The sequence below is a fragment of the Orbicella franksi genome, chromosome 2 (genome assembly GCF_964199315.1).
Source record: "Orbicella franksi chromosome 2, jaOrbFran1.1, whole genome shotgun sequence".
Taxonomy (NCBI): Eukaryota; Metazoa; Cnidaria; class Anthozoa; order Scleractinia; family Merulinidae; genus Orbicella; species Orbicella franksi.
This window is the reverse complement of record NC_138146.1, coordinates 11,892,326-11,913,581: the sequence shown is the minus strand read 5'-3', so window position 1 is coordinate 11,913,581 and position 21,256 is coordinate 11,892,326. Positions and strand designations below refer to the sequence as shown.

The window sequence follows — 21,256 nt, the reverse complement described above, 5'->3', positions numbered from 1 at the left end:
CTTCTATCTACAAAACTTCACAGAAAAAAATAACTCTTGCACGTCTTGCGTGCCTATGTTTAATCTATGGGGGGTTCTTTTACTAGGGAATCACCTTAAGTCTTAAAAAGTGGGACAGCATATAATCCTTCTTAAATCCGCAAGCACGCGAAACTACTAATGGTTTGAGCTAAACAATTTATTGAGTTATTTTTTTGTTAGTCGGCGCGTCAGGCATGTTATGGACGGGTCAATGGATGAGTGAGTGAGTGAGTGAGTGAGTGAGTGAGTGAGTGAGTGAGTGAGTGAGTGAGTGAGCGAGAGATGTATGTATGTCACACCAATCAGATTGGATCTACTACAAACAGCCAGTCAAATTTCTTGTTGTAAATGGTATGTGAGAAGATTTGATCCCGATAGAGTTCAGAACAGCCATATTTATTCTTCTATAAAAGAGGAGGAAGTATTCATATATTGGGTTTAATTCGACATTTTCTGTGGGTTAGCCTGAGGATTTTAGTTACGAACGAGATGAGCCTTGAGGTTTGAAACAGTTCGTGAGTTAGTAGTATGCAAATTGAACGAGATATTTTCATTTTTAGTTACGAAGGTAACTTGATACTTTTGTTTTCACAAGGAGTAAATTCAATTAGAGGTCACGAATCGTCGCTTCTAGTTCTTAGGACATGTTTTAGAGGAGACGAGACTATTTAGATTTGAAAGAGTTCTAACGTTTACAATAGTAAGTGCAGGTAACGATTCTTTTGTTCTTGTTGCATGCAAATATAACAAGATATTTTTATTTTTAGTTTCAAAGGGTAATTTGACACTCTTGTTTTTCACAAGGAGGTAAATTCAATTAGAACTGACGAATCGTTACCACTTGTTCCCACGAGATGTTTGCTAACTTTAGTTACAAATGGTAACTTAAGACTTTTTTTTATATGGGAGTAAATTCAATTAGAGCGGATAAGTTATCGACTATTGTTTCCAGGATATTAAACAAAAAAGAAGGTTTCATTTCAGGACGGTTTTTACGTCTCTGCAGTAGCAGTTTAATAGTTTTATTTGATGACATTCATTTCAGTCCGATATTTTTAAAGGTAAAAAGTATGAAAACTGCTTAAATGTTCTTTGAAGACTGCGTGGCACCAAGTTAAAGTGCAATTTAATTAAATCAGATTTTCAACGTGTCAGAGAGGTTTTTTTTAATCTCTTTCTTTCTATTTTCGGTGAAGTAGTGTTGTGTTGTGTTGTGTTGTGTAAAAAGGGGAAACTTACGACTCGTATAAAATGCGAAAAGGTCTCTTATTTAACATGAGTATTTTTGAGCAAAAATTCCTCTTGGGTGTTGGAAGGGCTATGTGATCGGTGAGTGAGGGACTTATGCATGTGCGCGTGTCACACAAATCACAGTGTGGGTTGTATCAAAGAACGAATCAAATTGCCTGATAGAAAATAGTATGGTATCTACATTAATCTGGAGACGTGTCAGGTTACTGTAGTTTGTTCAGTCAAACATTTTATGGCTTTCTATTTAGCTATCTTACCATGACCGATGTAACATCGCATGTACATCATAAATTCCCAGTTTCTTTTTTGCTGTACATCGCAACCAAAAAACTTGTCAAATGAACCAAATCATTACTGTAAACAGCTCCATGAATGCTCCTATCTAGGACACTTCACAACAAAAAAAACTCTTGCACGCCTTGCGTGCCTATGTTTAATTGCGCAAGCATCACAACGAACAAGTTGAGATTTCCTTGTTTTGAACCGGACATTTGATTGGCTGGGTTTGAAAACGTTGGAATCTATTGTTTCAGTTCTGCCATCTGATTGGTTTTCATTGTCTGGGTGGTCCCGGTTTCAGTAAACGCACTGTATTTGCATAATTAAGCTTAAAGTTCTTGTTCGTAAAAGTTCTCATTTCCAGCAATGTGTATAATATTTCTGTTTGCTCGGCCCGTAGCAGAATATGTGAAAAGGTTTTTGTTTTGTGAAAGCACACTGTACTCCGAGCATAAGATCGCAGATTTCATTCATAAGCATAATAAGCATAATATTTTGTATAATACTCAAACGGAATGATCATTTTTACTGCTGATTCCTCAAAATCATCTTCAATTACAATGTTTTCCTATACGTATAGGCTATTCTGTGACCAAGTTTCACGTTTGTTTAAGTTACCGATCACTGAAAAAGGCAATTTTACAGGGCGAATAGTCAAACTTTTTTCCCATGCACACAGTGCGATGACTATTACACTTAAAATACACCTTATGCACGATTTTTCGGTTATAATTAAAATCCACTTACCTCTCAAGAAAGAACAATGATAATTATTCCTTGAGATTCAAATACAATATCATTTGAAGCTGGAATAGCTGGTTTTTACATGACGTCACTAAAATTCAAACTACAAAACTATTGATCTTTCTGAGATTTTACTTTAATGATATATAAGAGCAACTGAAAGCATACAAATTTTCGCTCCGAATGGGTTCTTGGTTTTGTGATACACTACGCTTGAATTTCTAAGCTTTTGCGCGACGCGGCATTTACATGACAGCGTAGAGAGCTGTCATGATGGTTAAAAAAGTGACTTATTTCGGGGAATTTGGCTATCTGAACAGTTCATGTCTTGGAAAAAAGTATTATTTTAATGTTTTAGAGTTCCTCGAGGGATAAATTCAAGCTTTTGCAGCAAAACTCAGTGACAGATGTTTCTATTGGTTTCCGTCTACCATGTTGGTGCTCATACGGATGGGCACCAGCATGGCTTCTCCATACAAATCTCTATAAATTTGGGTTAAAAATTTCTCGCATATCTTGCATAAGAAAAACTGCTGTGACCAGAAACTTGGCGAGAGTCTTTGCATATTTACCTTCTTTCAATTCCCAGATTCTGAACTTTATCTATTGCACGGTTTTGATTTTTATTTTGATCTGTTTTGAATGGCGTGACACTGAAGACCAGTCATAATCGGAGAAATCCGCTTGGAAAAGTTGTTTCTGCGAGAGGTAGCGACGTCATTTTCGAAAATTTTGTGCGTAGTATTTGCACGCTTCGCTCTCCTTCACGTCACGATGGCCATGATCATCAGGACAGCCACCTCTCCCTGGTCGAGATCGTCGTCGATCGTCGGGACGGGCCCCGTCGACCCCGTCGGGGTCCCCGTCGGGATGATAGAGTTCGAGAAGCACCGCTTCTTCCTGAATGCCGGTATCGCGGGCACCTGGTGGTAATTTATGTACAAAACATGGCCACCCGAGAGGTAGGTAATAAATTAGATAAGCAGAGACAGTATCGAAAGGGCCGCGACCGGTACGAACGAAATGAGACAGAGCCCGGTTCTTCGGTGAGCAAGAGAAGAAGAATGAACTCAGAGTTTGTTGAGAAATGGGATGCCGCCGCTTTAAAGGTAATTTCACATATAGTTTTGGTTTGAAAGTTTTTGGGCGGGCTTTAATTTGGAGAACACCGAAAACGATATTTGAATGAAGACGACCTCGTTTGACAGGTTCATGCGTGAAAGTGACCTTTTTTTATAGCATTTGAAGCTGAAATATTTAGAGAGAAACAATTCATTAATAACGCCAGAGTTGGTGTACGTTGTATTTGACTAATCCAAAATTCAAAAGTGTCAGGGTCGCCAGTTTAGGTCGATTAAGCATGAAAAGAACATCCGCTTCATTCGCGTGACATGGGGTCTCAAGGGATCACAGAAAAACTTGGTTATTAGAAACAGTACTAAAAAAAAACTCTTTGCTTCACCCTTTGTCGAAGACATTCGTGCGAGAGGGTAATGATTCTTTCCAAAGCTCTTCGCGCTTGAATAGCCGTTTTTATGCTCAAGTGGTCTGTAAATTGTTATTGTTAAACATCGCTTTGTGTAAAGTGAATCCCCTGTAAGAACAAGTTTTTGGGACTTCCGGTTCAAAAGATAGTCCCATACTTTGAAGCTATGTTTGTAAAAGTTAAGCTGGGTAAAAATCGACGCATGTTGTTGTGGATTTTCGACACGTAAGCGTTCGTGAGAACTCGTGTGATGATCTCAAAGACGCACAATATCTGAATATCTGAATTAAACGAAAAAGGTAAGGTTATCGATCCAGTTGTAGCTGTAACGCCAAGCGCTTGTTTTAAACGCTCCATGTTCTTCTTGTGTTTTTAACACGCCATGCACATTTTGTGATGCAAGTTGAATTTTGTATACCATAGAGTATTTTGCTATCCATGCGTTAGTCGTGAATTCGTCTGAGTTCCAGTTAAGCTTATAGTCCGCATCTTACTGGTTGTGCTGCGATCTCGAAAGGGATTTTATTTTAGACAAAGTTGATCTTGGAAGCCCGTAGAAGCCCTTTTGATCGTTTCAGCACTGCTTGTTTATATTGTAAATCTTTTCGCCGGCCGGTATATTGTTTTCGTGTAAACTACCAGTTTTGCAGTCAGTAGTTTAAGTGATTTATGTCTTTCTCTCAGGAAATATTTTGCGAGTATTTTGATTTTCTTTGATCAAATTACAGATATTAAAATATAAGCGTATGTTCAGTTGTTAAACCTGTGAAAATATGATGAACTGCAAAGATGCAGTGAAGTGATATTTGAATAAGTATATTTCGGGTGTTGTCATGATCCGTAGGTATGTAATATCTTATCACTACCACATCTTTGCCACTTATGTGGCTCGTATACGTTGAATGGTCTTAAAGCGCAAAAAAATGAGCATTACTATCAATATACGTGGTCAAATAGAAACTCTGCCTCTTAAAAGCAAGTGTTCAGCAGGCCGCAAATGACTGACAGCATGCCGCTAATGCATTGTCAGCCCTACAGCTGATTGATTCTTGCTTCATTATCTGATGGATTTTAACCAATTAGAGTAAGCGTAGTGTTGATGGAGGAAAACCATTTACTTGCAAAACTTTAGTTTTCAACTGCAGTTTTTTCACTCGCCGAATTGTCGCCAGATGAAAACTGAAGTAATGGAAGAAATTAGCGGTCAAAACTCAGATTTGGGGCTGGAGCCTTTGGACAAATTAGAAGCAAAAGCTCAGGCGGAAAATAGGATGAGAGCCACTTCGTGGGTGATCAAAAAATTCAAGAAGTGGTGCGACGACTGAAAGCTGAAAGTTGACTTCAATTGTGTAATACTGGTTGAGCTAAATGAATTACTGTGAAAATTCTATGCTGAAGTGAAATCAGAAAAAGGCCAAAAAAAGTCATGTCATTTTCATTATTATTAATATACAAGTATGCAAGGCCAAATCATGTCAAGAATGTTAGTTTTAATAATATACATTCAAGTGAATAACAAATCCAAAATCACTTCATATCATCATGTAACTGTTGATTCAACAAGCTATTAAAGAATCAACACAATCCTGTGAACTTCTTAAAAATTACAGAAAAAAATGTTTAAAATTGTCTATAAATAAAAGACACATGACAACGTTATCCTAAAGAATTTTATGCTGGTAAGAGATGCAAGAGAGATGAATTGGCAAGTTCATGTCCTCACAGAAATAGATTTAATCTCAAGGTCTTTCGAATAACATAACATGTGAGTAATGGAATGGTGTGCGCTATGGCACACACATACCTTTGTATTCGTATTATATGGCCTGCATTGTCAGTTAACTGTCATTTGCTAATGTTACCTGATGAGTGTGGTCATTCTTGGCCATAGGAAACAGAGCTGTAGCAATAAAGTGATGAGTAACATCATGACCTAACCCTAAGTTACCGCTCCTTTTATGTCGAGCACTCTTGAAAAATTGTTCTACCCAGCTATGTATCCAGAATATGTATGTATGTATCTACCCCCATACTCTCCTAGCTATGTACCTACCTATATAGCTACCTGCCCTCCGACCTACTACCTATCTACTTACCTATCTACATGTACCTGCCTAGTGAACTATTTATACCACAAACACCTTTTACCCATTTATCAATACCACACACACCTCTGACCCACAAGGAGTTAAAACACTCTCCTAATCAAGAATGGAAACAGCATACAGGAATTAAGCTATGAAACCTACACTGCTTTACTTGTTTGGCAAGCTCTCTTGCTGGCCTGTTGTAGTAGAAAATAGGCCATGGTCACGAACTCTGTTGGAATCTTTTTGTATGATCCTCAGGAACTAGATGACTCGGCAATTCAAGAAAAGATTGACCATGAGGCATGTATACGAGATGGAATTGTCAAGTTGTTGGCTGCTTGCCATGAAGAAGTCCAGGCACTTGAAGCATCTAAGAATCTTCTCACAATAAATGCTCGCATCTTAGCACTAATGGGGCTGCTACAAAGACACAGAGCAAAATCAGTGATGAGACGAAAAGGATCAAGGTACAGTACACTGTAGTGTCTTAATTGTTTTAGTTGAACACTGCCACTAAATTTGGGATGTGTGTCTGTACACATTGACGAGTTAGGGGAATAACCACATCATGGTGAATTTTGTACTGTTTAGTTTGCTTTTCTAAGGAGTGAAAGAAAAGCTAAAGAGATGAAGATCTTTTCATCCAGTAAGGCTAAAAGATATCACTTCACTTCAAGCTTGACAGCAAAGATGTACATTTAATTAACAGAACATGAAAATTTGATTGGGACAGGAATAAATGAGTTGCCTCTCCAGTAGAATACCAATGTGACTATGTACTACATGCATTCTGTAATTTATGAAACTAGACCACTTCTTTAAAAGGGTACTGGTATTAAGTTTGTTTGAAATAAGGGCTACAGTGATGTATATAACGTTCATTTCTAAACTTGGAAAATATAAAGTTGTAGTGGTGGGATGATTTCACTCCATCACTCCTTCACTGGGTCACTTCCTGTTAGACATTTGGAATCATGGAACGGGCGGGGGGGGGGGGGGGTGAGAACTCCCATATGATAAGGTCAGGGATGATCGTTGGAAAATTTGAATTTAACTCCCAAAGACGACTAATGTGGGCATTGCTCAAGCTTCAAATTAATAATCTTAACATAATCTTAGCAGTGTGTATGTTTCATGTTTGTGTTTTCTTTCAAGGCCCTAAAATAACTTACAATTACTGTTTGTCAAGATGGTTTTAAATTTATTGTGGTATTTAATGTTGAGTTTCGTTCATTTTGTAGCAAATGTGACAATTTTACTTTTTATGCCAACGTTTGTAATTTGATACTTTTGTTTTCCTCACCAATGAATGCAACAAGATAGCTTTGTCTCCAAGAAAATAAAAGAAAGACGTGTATTCTTTTTTACTCATTGCATGAGATAAATGGAATATAAAAGTGAAATATCTGCTGAAAGGTCAAAGAGGAACCATTTTGTTTTATTCAAAACGCAAATTTTACGAGAACTTATCAAATTATCAAATAGTCATGTCGAGTCACGGAATAGTGCGTTCTTATTCTGTGGCCAGCTTTGATGTTAACAATAAAACCACGTCAAACTAATACACAATGCAACAAGTAATACATCTGAGGAACGTTTCAACGAGAAGTATTGAAGGTAGAGATCTTCATTTGACCGAAATTATATCCCACATTGGTGAGCGAGTCATCTCATTGACTGATGAAATGAATTGGCGGTTTCAGTAAGTACCACAGAGTCTGTAGCAATAATAACAAAGTTTCTTATGTCACAAATTTACTAGTTTTACTTGTGACTAATGCGGGAAAGTTTCAGCTGAATATGAACTTTTGGCTCTCTTTCATAGAAGAGGAAACAAACAAGCTGCTAAGGAGAACCAATTTTTCTATTCTTTATTTGAAGCCTGGCAAACACACTATAGTTATGAAACAGCAGACAACATTCCTTGAATCAAGCTAGGGAAGAGTCCAGAAGACATGCAGTCACAGTAGCGTTCTTATCACTAAAAAAAGGAGAACTGACATTACCTGAAATATACCTGCTATCCCCGGCCAAAATGAGAGTGTGGTATCTCTCATTACAAAAGATAAAAAAAGGGTGCCTCTGAACTCGAGAGCTGAGTTTATCACACTAGCTATGCTAGAATGCATATGTCTTACATGTTATGTTCTACAACAACGAAAAGCACTCAACGTTCATGGGTAGTCCTGCATGAAATGTATCTTTCACCTAACATGTAGTCGACTTTGACACTAACTAATCTGCGCATGCGTTTGGAGCAAATTGCTTTTGTTCTTAAGAGAATAGCACCACAAGGATAGCATGAGTTTGCAAAACCATATAGGTATATATTTGAGTTATTTTTTTTTGTAAAAAAAATACCTCTTAGTTGGTGGGTCTGAGGTTTGTTAACATGGATCATTGTATCAGTGAGAGATGTATGTATTTCACACCAATCAGATTGGAGCTGCTATAAACAACCAATCAAATTGCCGCTTGTTAAGGTGAATCATGTGTGTGGAGATTTCATCCTGATTTTAGAATGGCCATCTTTGTTTTTCTACAAATAGAAACAGGTATTCTTCTGACATTTCCGATGCTTCATTTACTATGGTTGAGCCCAGGACTTTATGGATCAGTTTCAAAAGAGTTCAGAATTCGATAATCAGCCAAAGAATCATAGTCTTTGGAATACACTAACATGTCATCAAGGCTTTACCCTGGGAAATTTCGAATGAAACGAGTCTTACCCGCTCGGTAACTTGGTGAATTCTAGGACAGGAACGATTGTTTTTAGTGCAAAATACACTATTGGGATAGTGAGGGGGCTTTCGTCCGTGATGGTATTCGCCAGGCTCCCATCAATATTATTATTTTGCATGACGTGCAGTTCATGAAAAAAGAATTAAGTCCAAACCATTTATGTTTGTGCAAAATTTTTCAGTTTCAATTAAGTAACGCTGTTCACAGAGCAACACTGTCTTCTCATTGAAATGTTCCTTGGAATCGATACTGACACTCATTTGAAGTGGTTTTCTTGGTCAAAACCAAAGACATTACAGATGGCTAGTTATGAATGAGAACACTGCTGAATTTTGAAATCTGTTTTTTTTGCAGGTAAATGTAACAAGATATTTTTATTTGTTAGCTTCAAATGGTAACTTGATACTTTTGTTTTTCACGCACTAGTGGTTGCAATTAAAACTGACAAACCAGTGACTCTTGTTCACACGGTCAGAACAAACAAACAAGAAGCCAATCTAGCGGCACGTCCGGAAACTTTAACTTGATATAAATGTTTGGAGGTCTCTTTTCTTAGTGTCTTCAGCGGCATTTTGATATCTGCCATTAATGGCAATTCTTAAAAACTGGGATTTTTAACAGAGATTTTCTTAAAGGTTTGTGGCATGGAACCTCCACGATGGCAAGTTAAACCATACATTAAGTAGATCAGACTAGGAGGCAACACAGTGGTTCTTTCAATTTGAAACAGATTCCTTGCGCAGTTCAAAAAGGTTAACTTATGTTTCCCATAAAGTGACAAAACGTTTTCTCTAACTGACTTCTTGTAACCAAAAAAACTCTCAGGCGTTGGGAAGGGTAATGTGACAAGGAAACGTCCCAAACTCTTTAGATTTCATAGGGTCTTACAAAATTAACACAGCTTTTCATGTGTCTGGTTATTTGAAGGGGTTTCATTGAATATCAAAACCGAAAAAACTATGATCATTGCTGGTAAGGGAGTAAGACTATGCTAAATTGGGTCTTGTTATGAAATGAGTTAAATTCAACAATATGTTGACCAGCAAACATGACCATTTTACTTTTCACACCAATGTCTGTAACTTGATACTTTTGTTTTCCTCATATAGGTATACAACATGAAACTCTTGTTTTCTCGAAAACATAGGGGGATGTGCTTTTTCTTCATTTCTGGAGAAAACTGGTATAAAGTTAAATATCTAGTGAAAAAAAAAATTGTCATTTCAAGGATAAACAAAAACTAATCAACAATGATTTAGATAAACATATACAGGCAAAAACTAACGATAGATAAATCCGACGTTTCGGTGACATCTTGGCGCCATTGTCAAGGGAAACTAATTAAATATGCGATTTCAAGAGTAAGAGTTCAGAGTTTCTAATTTGCATAAGTTAGACAAAGACTTTAGCGCGAACTGAGTCTGATTGTACATTTAAACACGGTCGTAATTGTTTAATGAGTAACATCTCATTAATGAGACAATCAAACTTGTTGTGGCATTTTTTCAACACGCTAAAACAATTGCGAAGGTCATCCGGAATCCTGCCTGCATGTCTATTATCATAGTGATTGAGTACTGACGAGGTCTTGCTTCTATGTCCATCAACGCATACGAACAGATGGCCACGGGTGTAACCGACATAACTAACGAAAACTAATCTAATTATTAGATAGTTACATCTGACATGTCGAGTAACAGAATAGTGTGGTCTTATTCTGTTGCTGCCTTTGCCGTTGACAATAAAAGTACTTCAAATTAATATACAACGATACCGATTAATACAACTGAGAAGTGTTTCAATGAGAACCTAATTTACAAACTTTTTTCAACCACTGACTCTGGAAAGCTGGTACACTAACTTGGGACAAACGCCGATGTCAACAACTACCGGCACCTTACAAATGACTTTATCGACATTGTAAACAAAACCAACAAATGGACCTCTAACAGGCAAACTCAAATTGACTAACAGTAGAACTGATTTGACTTAAAATAGATGGATCAAAACTAATCAATGACTGATGACAACTTTACACGAGTCTTACAGCCAATACCATAATGGCTAAACTGACCGATCACTTTCAACGGAGCAGATTTATAACACCATCGACTGACAAACACTATTCACTTGACGCTGAAGATGACTTCTGCTCAAGTTGTCAAAACACCAGTTACCAATAACAGTTCTTTTCAGAACCTAGCGAACAGCAGCCCCCTAAACCATCCCAATAGTGCACTCTGCACTAAAAATCACTGATATCGCCTGGGAAAATAAAGAATGAAAAAAATAGGAATGAAAATGAGAATCTGATTATATTTGCCTTGCTGATCATACAAGAAGCCGGGTTTGAGATTTTAGGGTCTGAGTTTTCAAAACCTCCATGGGAAAGTCTGAGTTTTTGAAACACCATCTTAGAAATGCGTTGACAAATGCAAAGAAACAAATTAAATATGATTGAGGCTGATGAAGAACTCGTCCTCGTAGGTCACAACAAAAAACGTGTGTCATGGTCATGTTGTTGGAGACAGGAAGGTTTGGAGATGCTTCAACAACTTTTCATGAAAGTACAGATTTTTCATTCCACAACATGCAGGTTTTTCGTTTTGTACAGTACATTTCGTTTCGCAAAGTACATAGTTTTCGTTTCGCAAAGTACAGATTTTGCATCTCACAAAGTACACATTTTGCATTTCGTAACAGATTTTTCATATTACAGAGTGCAGATTTTTATATTGTTTTGTTTCGTGTTGCAAAGCACCATTTTGCAAAGTACAATAAGCCCTTGGTCACCACAGGTAACTGTTATCTGGGTATGGTACTGGGTCATACCATGACTTGGTCTTGGACTGGTGCTGGAGCAACAGGACCGTGTCATTGACTTGTATATTGTGGGGCTTAACATTTGCTTTGGAATCTTTGTAGGCCTTTTGCCTTCCTTTGGCTTATGCATTTTGTTGATGTATTTAGGGGTCTGTACTGGGACCTATAGCTATGGTAGATGCACTGTGTATTTGTGGTTGAACAGGAGCTGGGGCCTTGCTGGTGGTTGTATGTGGTGTCACCATGTAATAATAATAATAATAATAATAATTTACAATAACTTCTAGAACGCTATTTACATTTACTGATCAACAGTGCTTTACAACTTAAAATACTACAGTAATATTTAAATGTGGCATAGAATGAACTTTTATCTCTCTTGTTTAGCATTCTTTCTTGCAATGTGGGCAGTTTGCCACACTTTGCTGAGTGGTTTCATAAAGTTCTCAGCCAGACAAAAAGCTTCAGGGTCCTCCAGGTTGGCAACAACGGTTATGAAGCCAGCCCGCTTCATGTACAGTTGGTTTTGTGGCTGCCAGTGGTGGTCCTCCATCAGTTTTGACAGATTCAGGGAACCCTGTCGATGTGTGGTATGACAGTTCTGACGCTGGTGCTGTTGATGAACTCTACTTCTGGGTACTTTGGTATATTCATCAATCATTACAAGCAGGTATTCTCCATTGGGTAGTGGCACCCAAAAGTCCATATCAATGTATGCTGCCAGGGGCAATCGGGAAGTTTAGTTGGCTTTAGTGCGTCTCGAGTGGTAACATGTGGTGGCTTGACAGGCGAGGCAGTTCTTGACTTTTGTGTCTACCATTTTGTAAAGCTGTGGGAACCAAAGGAGGTGCTTCCATGTAACTGATCCTTGGTGCACTTCACGTACAATGTCAACCACATGTTGAAGGGTCCCTGTGTTTGGTGTCAGTTCTGTGTTTGGAATAAGTAGCCGTTCCCCTCGTAATAGTACTGCTTAGTAGTAGGCAAGCTCCTGAAATAGCTGGCAGTACTCTCTGAGCTCAGGGTCATTGGTTAAGTGGCCTTTCTGTATGCAACTGATATGTTTCTGTAGCTGTTGGTCCTACTTTGTAGCCAACTGTACCATTGGCAGGGCTACTGCATCAGGTAGGCAGGTAGGTCATCCATTACTATCCTGCTGATGCAGAGTTCATCACCTTCATATATGACTATATCTGCTAGTTGCTGTTTGGAGTTGCTGTTTAGTAGTTTTGCCACTGGTTGAATGAGAGTAGATGTCGAGGGCCCTTAAGCTGATGCAGTGTGTCCTCCCTGTTTGGTCAGCCAAGTTTAACCGATATTCCCATTGCCCACGCTGTCAGGTGGTGAACGTCTAGTTCTTCAAGTTCAAGTTCCCAGCATTTCAACCATCCTTGTCTCAGTTATTCAATATCCGGTTCCTCAGATTCCAGTTGCCCAGCCTGCCATCAGTCAGATTCAGGATTAACCATCCGTAATTGTTCTCATCCACTGTCTTGGCAACCTGGTGGCCCAAGTACTTGTCCCATGATAGGCTGAGGCGACCTCTCACTTCATGCCTCTCACTCCATATTTGCATGCCCACAGCCTTCCCAAGCAAGCCGCTCTTCCCTCCATTCCTCCTCACCAGGATCCTTCCCTTTCTTTTCTCCAGTGCACCCTCTGGCTGTTTTCTCACCCATCAAAGTGGAGAAGTTGGAATTAGAGTTGCATTGCTACCTAGACCAGGATATGGTAGAATATGTTAAATTACCATTCATGTGTTGGTTTCCATTTGGGGTTTGATTCTTCGTCTGTCTCTTTAGAATCCGTGGCAAGTAGCATGTCCTCAGCTCTGCTTCAGCCTTCCATTACTGACTCCTACTTGCAGAATGAATTGGACAAAAGGGACTAGCCAGTCCCTTCCTTAGCCCACCACTCCAGTCTTCATATCAGTTGCTCTGGTATCCTACCCAAGAAACATCAGCCTGGCAAATGGGATCTTATTAGGAAAATTTTATGTTAAGAGTTCATACTTTATTGTGCCAGTGCACCCAGATCCCTGCTTTCTCATGGGAATGCAATGGATGGGGAAATTTTTTCACTGATTTAGCCCTCCCTTTTGGCCTGTGATTGGCACCTTATAGTTTCACAACCTTTGCAGATTTATTGTAGTGGACCATAAAGCTTAATTACAGGGTTGTTTTTCTTGAGCATTACTTGGATGAATTTCACACTTTAGCCCACCAAACTTGTCACAGTGCAAACACAACCTTGCTGCTTGCATTAAACTTTTCCCAGGCGAGGGTTCCTGTAACCAACACACCGGCAATAATTTATGTTGTAAAGAAGTTTAATACAATTGCAAACAACTCGAATTCTTAACTTAATTTCACATGATGTTGCCAGTGGTTTCTAGGATAAAGGTAACAAACATAATACACTGAGAGTGGAACAACTAATTACAACAATGGAAATAACATATAGGACATACGAATAACATAGGAAATACGAAACAAACGAAGTCATCTTAGCAAAATTTACTTCCCATTACCCTATAAAGGTTATAATCAAAACTATAACAAAATTCTCGAACGTGATTGGCTATCAGCAGCCCAATTTGAGCATTAATTGAACAGTGTATGCGTCATGCTTGTAATTGGACAGTACGCATCATTTTGCGAGCATTGTTGCGATGCACTTTGTTGAGTTAACTGCTGTGTTTTTCAGCATTCATAACGATGTTTAATCGTTCAGCACTCAGTTGATGGTTTGTTCGTTTCTCAAATTTTGTCATACTTTTGATTAATTGGTAACAGGACATTATGTCGTCCAATTCAGTCTGTAATCATACTTGTGATTAACAAATCGAACTCCTGCTTCGCAGTCGTCCGATTTTGTTAATCACTTGTATGATTACAGACCAAATTGGACTCCACTCAGTCCTATTACCATTATTAATGACTGTATTTCAATGCAGTTTACCAGATATGTACATGTACACTCTAACTTATTACTACAGGTGGCTTCAAATGATAGTTGTTTGAATATTTTTCTCTAGTTCAACTTGCCCATTTGACTTGGATGATAATGAAGCACCTTGTAAAGGAAAACTTTCACTTTCAGGTAATTCTTCTTACCGGTAAGCCTAACTTTTTTAGTCAGTTTTAATTGTGCGGCTTACTATGGAAGCCCACTTACATTAAAAAAAAATGAGACAAATACAACGAATGGATTAGCTTAAATTGTGTAGACATTGTATTAGGACACCAAGAGAAGGTACTGTAAACCCGCTGGCAACTGATTGAACAGAATTATTCAAAGGATTTTTTCTGCCCAATCAGAAGACAGCTTTCATAGAGCTGTTAGGAAATGGTGCAGTAAGACTTTGTCCCCCGTGGCTCCTTGCTTTCTTTCCAACATTTCTTTGCCAATTTTTCCCCACCTTTTTGATTTTCCCTCACCCTACTAACTGCTGCTGGGTCTTTGAGGATGGTTGATAGGTACCATTGATGATTAGATATAATTATACTTTGCTATTTCATCTTCCCTGATTAGCTCATACTTGGGTTATATGTGGCTAAGTTTGTGGGTTAATTCTTTCCTTAGACATTCGTGTTCCTTTGATGTGGACCCAAGATGATCACAATAAAACCAAGACAGGTCTGTGTTTCACCCCAAAATCCAGCAGCACTGTAATGTATCAATAAGGGTCATGCATCAGTTTATCCTTGATGTACATGTATCAAAATGTCAGTTGAAAGTTTCTTTAAAAATACATACATGTATGGAAAATACTTGATACAAAACTTTCCTAAAGTGGGCATCCAAAATAATACCTCTGAAGATAGGTCATTTCTGGATGCTCTTGGTACTGCAGGCCAACATTTTTTTCTAATGGTGTGGGAAACATTTATTTTGAGCCAGTATCTTTATCAGTATCGCATGATTTACAATAAATGACTTTGGTTTTGTCTGATATAAAACTGAAATAAAAAAAAACCTGATATGTTAATGTCACTAAGATTTTTTTTCTTTTTCTTCTTTTGTACCTTTTTTTATTTGTACTTTTTCCTTATTGTAATCACAATAATGTACAATGACGGTGGTGCAGTAACATAATTCATGTCATTAAGTTTTGTTGTTGTGCAGCGCAATAGTAATTTTTTGTAATGTAATGAAGTGTGAGTGAAATAAATATCAGTCTAAAAAAGGAAAAAAGATCTTATAACACATCAGTTGTTCACCAAAAGTCTTTAATTTGTGTCATCACAACCATGGTGTCTCTGGGTTCTCAGTTTTCAAGGTCTTAGGGCCTTGGTTTTTATGACAACCACTAGCTGGTGGCTATTTATCATTATCGAACTAAACATAGTCATACCTTACTGACTGTATTTTTTTGTGTCTCTCCAAAATTGTAGAGCAACATATTTACTATGTGTTCTGCTTGTTAAAGCTTGATGGTCAAGTGCTGGACACAGCTCTTGTAGAAACTGACGAGTCAGAAACAGATATTTCCTTCGACAACATTATTGTCTTGTAAGTGTTTGAAGTCTTGAAGTTTTAGTCAGTGGTATTTCATTACAAACGATGCGCACAAGCAAAAGTCTCCATGCATAACATGTAAAACCAGTACTGTAGCTTTTATTTTGTGCAAAAAAGGTTGAAATTGGCTCAATTTTGATTTTTTTTTACAAATTTTCTTTCATATTTGTAATTTGTGGTTTCTCGACTTCCAAATGTGAGGGAAAGGCAAAAAAATGCTAAATATGCAGAACAATGCCAGTTTCTTTACCTCGATATAAAGAATGTGTCATGTTGCAGCCGCTTGCCAAGTTTTATGTCACTCAGATAAGTTTGAACTTTGGTAGTCACGATTGCAGCCAGAACTAATTGGTCAACCTTCCCCTCCCCTTTGTACCACAAAACACTCTTGCCAGCCCATGATAAGATGGTTATTTCTTTCAAAAACTACTTAGATTGCTCCCCTTATTAAAACCATTCAAACACACCAAGCATTTCTTTTCATGAAAATTGCCAATTTCTTGCAGCGGCTTTTCTATTTTCTTTTGTTGTCATGTTATTTTCAGGTCAGAGTGGGGCTGAGAGAAAAAAAGCAAAGTCAAAATCACAGTGGCCTCAATGCAAAATACATTTTTGAAGATTAGCAAGTGAATATGTTTAAAAGAACTACTGTGATTGCCTTTTTACAAGTGCAGCTGTCTAATTGGCTGATTGACAGTTGTGAAAAATGTTCCTTGTAGAAATCTAACTTGTTTGAGGTGTCTGAATTTCAACTTTCATATCTGAGAAACAATTTCATTTAATAAAGCTTTAAAAACATGAAAGGTTGTCTGTTTGAATAAACGTTTGAGAAATGGGAAGAAAAAAATCGCCACTAAAGCACTTTGCTAAATAGAAACAATTTTTTTTATTAACGAAAGGTAGACTCTCCCCTTGTTTTAGCCACTTCCAACTCCAGTTTCTAGGCAACAAAAAGGCTTAACTTTGTCCAATGTACTGAAAGTCTATCTCTTTAAGAGTTCTAGAAGACTGCAATATAGCTTATCTGATATACCTAAAATTAAAACTACTGGAACCAATTATATGCCAATGAACTTCGTGCACAGTTTGAAGTTCAAAATTTCAGCTTGTGTTATGAATTGACAGTAACACCATATCTTTACAGTGGACATCCTTGTGCCAAATCACACTAACTTGCTGCATAGATAGCATGCATTAACAGCATTGCAAGATGTCTGTTTGAATGTAGAAATTTATGAAAAATTGTCCAAAATTAGAACATGACATAACCAGACAAAATTATCACACTAAGAATTCAGGCGTCTCTTGCCTGGGAAATAGGCTGAGGACATGAGATGACTTACATTTCAGGCTAGGCACTTCATCAGCTGGTTGTGACATTTTGAGGGACTTATATTACTGTACTTATATATACCTTATTAAGGCTTGTGATTATTTGATCCAACTTGCACTTGTGATCATATGAGTGCACATATATACATATAGTAATAGTTGCTCTTTTATTTCATACATTTTCAGTGAAAATGTGAGTCATGACTTCAAGTTGGACATGGAGATTTACTACTCGGTGTCATCAGATAATGCAGCGAACAGAGCTTCTGGTTTAATGAGACCCCTAAGGAGAACTCCATCAGGGCATGAAGTTCCCAAATTTATACTTGCAGGGCACACTCAGTTAACAGTGGATCACTTACATGAAGACATAAAATCACATGACCTCAAGACTGGTAAGATGGCTAAAAGACTGCTTAATGTGAAATTAAATTGTATTCTTTTTAAGTGGTACTCCTTAAAAAAGATAAAGTATCAAATTAATTAGCAGTTGTATATGTGCATGGAGACATACTGCTGTAACCCAACTAAAGCATTGGTCAACTACACTGCAAGTATCTGCCAGCACAGTTCATATGTTTGAGAAACAACTATTGCAATTGAGTTATATAATTATCAGCAGAAGTGTTTATTTGCTTTGACTGACACATTGCTGACAAACAACTGAGGTGCCCCCAGTGCCGATCACATGCAATGACTGACATACTACTAACACAAAACTGGGCCCTATATGAGCCAAGAATCCTGCTAACATTTGCAGATTTCAGGAGTATGTTGCAATTCTTCATTGCTTTCCACCAATTTCTTTGTTGTTATCTTCCTGAAAACAGGCTTGCTTGTAATTTTTTCTGCAGCAATTGTGCTTTATTTTAGAAATTAAACAAGGCCTACCTGCATGTTGAAATCTAGCTGATTGAGTTTCAGAATGCTAGCAGATCACATGAGATAGCTTTGGCATGCACTGATCAGTATTCAAAGACTTTGAAGGGTTGGTGGGTTTGGCCTGTGATCCTCAGCCGGCATTCTGTAACTCAAAGTCTTGTTTAGGAGGCTGGCAACAGTTTCCAGCACTTTTGCAACAGCACTACTTTGAAGGATGAATACTACTCCTCTTTAACAAGTGATGATACAATAATGGTTGTACACAAAAAAAAATGCCTAATCATTGCTTTGCAAGTTGCTGTCATCCTTTTTATAAAACGGGTTGCCATACCAACAATACAATCTCTTAAAAACACCTTAATTTAAGCTTTAAGTGCTTATAACTCAAAAATGACCTTGGTGACCCCCACTTTTTTTCCTCAAATTGCGATAAAAATGATAAGGAGCAACTTATTGCAAAGTTTAAAAACCAGAACCACCATAACCATAAAGTTTATTGCAATACCGGCCTGACCGATGAGTGTGGGCAAGCTGAATGTTCTCCAACAGTGCTGTTCCAGGTCAGAGTCACAGTGTGTGGCATCATCAACACAATCTTCTTATGCTCAAAGGTTGATAGAACAGCATCGAAAGTAGCAATTGGAGCTGTCTCCTGATGAGAGGAACCCTAATGTGGTGCTCCTGTGTACTGCTAGCGGCCAAACATCAAGATAAAAGTGGTCAGGGGTGATCTGATGGGCACAATGGAACACTGTGGTAGCTGTTCGAAGCATCTGTGACTGTCTGATGCATTCTGCAAGACCAAAGGAAGACTCCATAGCAAAGGTCTCCTGTTGACCATGCTTGTTGAGCAGTGAGAGATCAACAGTGCGACAAGGAGCCATCATGCTTTTGTGTGATCACCATGTGGTGGCACCAGGTTTGCCATATGGCACAAGGTCATTGATGCCAAGAGCTTCATCACAAAGGAGATCGTCATATACTCGCTGCTGTCATTGTAGGGGTGTAGGAGGAGTATGACTTGCATTTGGTTGACCAGTTGGGTCAATGTTAATCTCTGTGAATGTAGTGGAGGCATATTTGTCAAGCGGCCATACTTTCATCTGCCTATTATTTTTCTGGTGTGCAGGGTAGAGAGGGGCATAGTAGCACTGCTTCGTGCTGAGGGCATCAGCATGTTACGATGTATATTTTGATTGACTGCCGTAGCATCCTGAGATCTTCTTTTTGAATCCAAGCATCTACTTCTGGGACTTCTGATTTTGAACTGGAAAGGTGGTTCTGCTGGCAACTAGCACTAACACTAATGGAGCATATTACTTTATCATGCTTATTTTTATGTTGGTCCAAATAGCAAGGCCAGTGAAGTACTAGAAATCAACTTTTCCGCTTTTGATTCTTCCGCACATTTGGAATATTAAAACTATCAACTTTTGCAGGGAAATTACAGCTTGGTTAAGATTGAGAGCAAATTAATTGATTTTTGACAAACTTACCGTTTTCAGATTTCACCAAATAAATTTATTGAATTAACGAGCAGTAAACATTACATAAAAAAACTAAATTTTACAGACACTGTTTTATATTGCAATTTACGGGGGCCTTCAGCCACATGTGTAATCAAACCTATTTTGCAACATGTTTACCTGATATTTTACACATTTCAGGTTGATGTATTTTCCATTTTTTAAACGCACCTGCATTTCTTTACAAATCAGATATGAAATTTGACCTATCAGCGATTGGCCCAGAAATGCTGAGAAATGGCAGCCTTGTCACTTTGCTTAGTTTATTTTTTTGGAAATAGATTCGCAATGCTTATGAATAAATACACCATTGCAACATACTGAAATCCTTCTCCGCTTTTTATAAAGCCATCTAGTATACGGAATTCAGTGCAAAGTGCAAGATTTTAGAATAATTTATCCGTGGCTGATAGGCCAAGGCGGACAGGGAGTATGTCATCACATGAAAACCCACTAGCTAAGAACTCAGCCGGTTACCATAAGTCGGACTGTACATTGGTGTGCACACCCTAGTGTGGCTAGGGTGTGTTTATGGTGATGTCGTCGTCGTACCAACTAGATTGAAATGCTGCAACTTAGGATATTGGGTCTGTTCTCAGGGCCTGACTGGTAGGTTGGAGAATGGGGCTTTATGCTGTGGGTGCTTTGTGCACCAGCAAGCTCTCTAACAGCTGAGGCAGGCTTGATAAGGTTTGGTGTGCCAGCCTCTGGTCCACTCTGTGAAAATCTTGTAGAGAAGTAATATATGTGGTATTCTACAAATACTGGCAAAATTGTTGACGCCTCACCGCCTTGGCGTCAACAATTTTCCAGTATTTGTCAAATACCACATATACTACTGTGGGTGCGCACCTTTTGAACATTTCTGGTATCTTAGAAAAGGGATGTATCAAGCACGCCACAAGAAACATTTTATTAAGAGCCCCTTTCGTAATAGTGTGGCGTGCCACCCCCCTGGCTTATTGATCTACAAATTGAGGCCTTGGAGCAGTACGTCGCCCGCGAGGGGGTGGAAGAGGGGGAGGAAAAAAGGGGCAGGCGGTTTATCAGATGGACTTTTTCTAGGAGGCTGGGTGCCAATCAAACACCTTCTATTATGGAAAAGTTAAGGCAACGTGTCTGCTCAGCATTTTATATTCGCTACAGATATGCTTATGTCATTGTGAATGTCGAAACAGGGTTTAAAATGGTCTATTATAAGCAGCGCAGGGGCTCGCCTTGGATTAACAGATTTGCAAATGCAGAAACCTGGCTGAATGCGCAGGAAATCGAGCGGCTAAATCCCAGCAACATCGAGCACCCGAACACCAAATGGGCATTTGTTAAGTTTTCAAATGTCCAAGTGAAGGTTGTGCTGGACAGGCAGCCAATGTTAGGCACAGGCCCCCTGCTAGACTGATTGCACAACCTCACATATGGGCGCCAAATGTTGGTGCTGGACACCTTTGATGACAACTTGTGCCTCTGGCACTACATAACCATGCATCGGGGAGTGCACCCCAATCGGAGCACACAGGCAGCGAGAGAGCTAGCCCAAAGTTTTTTGAAAAACCCGCAAA

At 38.5% G+C, this 21,256-nt stretch overlaps 1 protein-coding gene and 1 pseudogene across 2 annotated transcripts in view; one reads left to right on the top strand and one right to left on the bottom strand.

Annotated features, from left to right (window-relative positions):
* Window positions 1-2,682: 2,682 nt before the first annotated feature.
* Window positions 2,683-21,256, top strand: part of LOC145478003 (rhotekin-like) — a 65,224-nt gene continuing 46,650 nt past the window's right edge. Inside the window, exons 1-6 of one of the 2 annotated variants that reach the window (XM_081455888.1) lie at window positions 2,683-3,404; window positions 6,130-6,338; window positions 14,474-14,538; window positions 15,022-15,075; window positions 15,834-15,951; window positions 17,476-17,684. In XM_081455888.1, coding sequence (XP_081312014.1) covers window positions 3,243-3,404; window positions 6,130-6,338; window positions 14,474-14,538; window positions 15,022-15,075; window positions 15,834-15,951; window positions 17,476-17,684 — 817 coding nt within the window. In that variant the 5' untranslated portion in view covers window positions 2,683-3,242. The other variant, XM_081455889.1, reaches the window with a different exon arrangement.
* On the bottom strand, window positions 18,591-19,274 carry LOC145478004 (uncharacterized; annotated as a pseudogene).